This window comes from Trypanosoma theileri (genome assembly GCF_002087225.1).
Source record: "Trypanosoma theileri isolate Edinburgh chromosome Unknown TM35_Tth_5_V1, whole genome shotgun sequence".
Taxonomy (NCBI): Eukaryota; Euglenozoa; class Kinetoplastea; order Trypanosomatida; family Trypanosomatidae; genus Trypanosoma; species Trypanosoma theileri.
Window position 1 is genome coordinate 269,024 of NW_021639847.1, and position 3,906 is coordinate 272,929.

The 3,906-nt window shown below is 37.1% G+C and overlaps 1 protein-coding gene across 1 annotated transcript; it reads left to right on the plus strand.

Annotated features, from left to right (window-relative positions):
* Nucleotides 1-1,536: 1,536 nt before the first annotated feature.
* Nucleotides 1,537-3,126, plus strand: TM35_000051990 (aminopeptidase; the record flags this gene model as incomplete). Its single annotated transcript, XM_029022854.1, has 1 exon — nucleotides 1,537-3,126. The coding sequence occupies one exon, from the start codon at nucleotides 1,537-1,539 to the stop codon at nucleotides 3,124-3,126; it is 1,590 nt and encodes a 529-aa protein (XP_028885669.1).
* Nucleotides 3,127-3,906: the final 780 nt, after the last annotated feature.

Sequence of the window (3,906 nt, forward strand, 5' to 3'; positions counted from 1 at the left end):
TTTTTTCTTTTGTTTTGTTTTTTGTTTTCGTTTTTTTTTTTTTGTTTTTTTCTGCTTTCTTTGCTAGCATTCTCCTCAATGTAAGTAAATACGTTAGATGGAGTGGAAAAGAGACGAAAAAGGAAAAAAAAATTAGGAGTAATGATATTTGCTTCTTTCTTTTTTCTTTTCGATTTTTCTCATTTCTGTTCTCTTTCATCCTGGATTTTTTTGTTTTTTTCTCTTTCACGCGGTTGTTTTTCTGTTCTGTCTTAGGCACAGAGTAAGCCCCGGTGTGTTCATCCTGCCAATATATATATATATATATATAGAAGGTGGATGTTTACTTTTTTTTCTTTGGTTTTCTCCTATTCCCTCCACTAAACATTGTAATGGAAAGGGAAAGGGATAAAAAAGAAAAAGAAATAAGAAATAAAGAAAGAGAGTGAATATAATATGGAAATGGGTACAATGAGTGAAACGAAAAAAGAAAAAAAAAAGGAAACAAGTGGGATGATCTCTTTTATTTTTCTCTGCATTTTCTATATAACTATTTATAGTATTGATAAGAGAAGATATTCAATTTTGTTAAAGTCTCTACTAATGGAACCAAAGACCACAAGAAAAAAAAAAGAAGAAGAAAAGGAACAAAAAAAAAAGAAAAACAGTTGAAGGTTGAATGTATGTACATTCTGGATTGGATCTTAGCTGCCACTATTTGTGGGAATTTCTTCCTTGATGACAACAACGTGTTTTTTTTTTTTTTTTTTCTTTTTCTTCTTTTTTATGGGTGTGGTTTTAAGACCATTTGTTTCGTTATTTAGATTTCCTTTTTGTTTTGTTTGTTTTTGTTTTGTTCCCATCGCAATTTATTTAGTATTATACTTCTAATCAAATATTAATAGCTCGGCTTGCTAATTGCGTACATCCCCATATTATTTTAAAAAAGAAGGATCGAGAGGGGAGATGGAAAGAGGAAGGGGAGAAAGATAACAAGAAAGTTTTTTTTTTTCTCTGAAATGAGTGCTAGAACAACGAAGATAGCCAACGAATCAAAAAAAAAGAAAAAAAAGGGAATGGAATAGTATTAAAAACAAAAGTAATAAATGCTTTACTTTTATTTCATTTTTTTTTTTGTCAGTGATCATTTCTTTTTTTTTTTTCACCCCAAATTCTTTTTTTGTTTTTAATGGTGATTACATCATATTTTTCCAGAAAGGAAGATTCAAGCGCCTACTAGGCCTAACTATTTCTGGATTTGTACAGGAATAATTATCTATATATACATATATATAGATAAATATATAGATATAGTTCTTTAGTTATATAGTTATTTGTGTAATAGAGATATTATGCCATCTACCTATAAGAGACAGCGTAGCAGTTCAGAGTATGAGGAAAGCAATGTCTCTGCATTTGTCGATAGTTGTATTCAATTTAAAAGTAATGTAACTTTTCATACTACGAGTGAGGGAAAACAATTGGCGAATGAGGCCCCAAAGGAAGCCACACATACTTACCGCATTGTAGTTCTCCTAGGTAATCAAGAACAACTACATGACAGGGAAAAATTACGTTTTTTTTTTTCCATACTATAACCGTAATGTGGAAGTTGCTATTGAAAAGGCTCTTCTTGGGAAAAACTACGTGGCAGAGATATTACCATATGCACATATTCTTATTGGGGCTGTGGCCTCAAGGGCATCTCGTCATAATTCTCCTCTACGGCCAGATACCATCATTAGTATTGTAAAGAATGCCATTAGCTACGCAAATACAGAGGAATACTGTAATACTATTAATGCCGTAATAGAAATATACAGTTGTGAGTCAGATAATGAACTTGGAATAGCCACAGCTGTGGCACGTGCTGCGAATTGCAGTTTCTCTGCGAGGAGTGGTCGTTCTAGAAATGGTTATTGGGATCATGGCCATACAGTCCGTGTTATCTTCGCACCCAACACAACGAATTATTCCTTAGAGGTGGCTGAAAAGAGATTTGCCTGCGATAATCGAGAGGCATTAAATACAGCAGCGTTAATGGTGCAACTATGCCAACGTCTTGTGGATGCGCCTGCCAATTTATTGGACACGACAACTTTAACAGAAATTAGTGCTGGTCATATTGACCTTTTAAAGTCTATGGGACATGATGTTTCTATTGAGATTATATCGGGTGAGGCCTTGCGAGAACAAGGCTACGGTGGTCTCTACGGTGTGGGAAAGGCCGCGGAGTATCCGCCGCATCTCGTCACTCTCACATACAAACCCCCAAACAATACTGAGCCACTAGAGAGACTCGCACTTGTTGGCAAAGGAATTATATACGATACGGGCGGTCTCTGTCTAAAGAGTGCGGCTGGAATGGCGGGGATGAAACACGATATGGGCGGTGCGGCGGCGGTGCTCTGCGGTTTTCTCGGCTTATCGCGTTTGTTGTCATCATCGCCGTTGTCGGTGACGGCGGTGTTGTGTTTGGCGGAAAATGCCGTTGGGCCGTTGGCGCAGCGCCGCGATGATATCGTGCGATTGCGGTCCGGCGTTACGGTGGAGTTAAACAACACCGACGCCGAGGGACGTCTGGTGCTCGCAGACGGTGTTTATCACGCCACCGCCCCAATTACTATTACTACTAATACTACTACTTCTACCAATAATAATAATAATAATAATAATAATAATAATAATAATAATAATACTAATACTAATACTAATACGACTGGTGTTGTGAACTCTCATCATCCACCGGATGTGTTGATTGACATGGCCACGCTCACAGGAGCGCAGCGCACTGCGACAGGGGCCCAACACGCCGCTGTTTATGCGAACAACTCAGCGATCGAAACACGACTGTTGGAGGCGGGCCGCAGTTGCGGGGATCTCTGCTTTCCGGTGCTCTTCTGCCCGGAGTTCCACGCCATGGAGTTTGGCAGCAGCGTCGCGGACTGCCGCAATAGTCCAGCCTCCGGGACGAGTGCCGCGGTGAGTTGTGCGGCGTATTTTGTGGGACGGAATTTTCACAACTCTTTTAATGGCATGTGGGCACATATTGATCTTGCGGGGCCGGTTGCCCAAGAGACGGCGACGGGGTTTGGCGTCGCACTTCTTCTGCAGACCTTCGCCGCTTCTGCTTTCACCCCGAAATAATAGTCTCTGTGTGTGTGTGTGTGTGTTTGTGTGTATGGTTCTCTTATTACTATATTGGTATTATTGCGGTGAGCACACCAATACAAAAGAGAATATATATATATATATATAAACTGTATGAATAACAAAGAAAAATACTACCAACAATAGCTACCTTAGTCACTATGCATGACAATAAAAGAAGAATAACAGTGTAGTTGTAGATATGAAATGGTCCCTTCTGTCTTTTTTTTTTCTTTGTTAAACCAATTCTTTTATTATTATTATTATTATTATTATTATTATTATTATTATTATTATTATTATTATGGTATGCTGGTTTCTCTCTCTCTCTCCTACCAATCTGTATTCCTTTCTTACCTTTATTTGTGAATTTCACATACTGTGTCGGGCACGGTGTATGTCAGAAATAGTTTTACTATTTATTTTTGAAAGAGCTTAAAGAATGGATAGTAGAGAAATTAAAAAACAAAAAAAAAAAAAACTTTGTTTGGTCCTTGACTAGAAGAATGTATGTGATGTAAATATTTCTAAACGAAAATGATTAAGATTGATTGACTTTTTTTTGTATATATTGACTCTATTACAAAAGCAAAAAGAAAAAAAAAAATGGGATTGTGCGACTTTTGGACGGTTATATTGGGGGATGGGGGAAAAGATATAGGGGAGAATTGAAAGAGAAAGAGTACCTGGTATTTAAGAAGATGGATGTAATGATGAATGACGGGTTATTATTATTGTTATTATTATTATTATTATTATTATTATTATTATTATTAT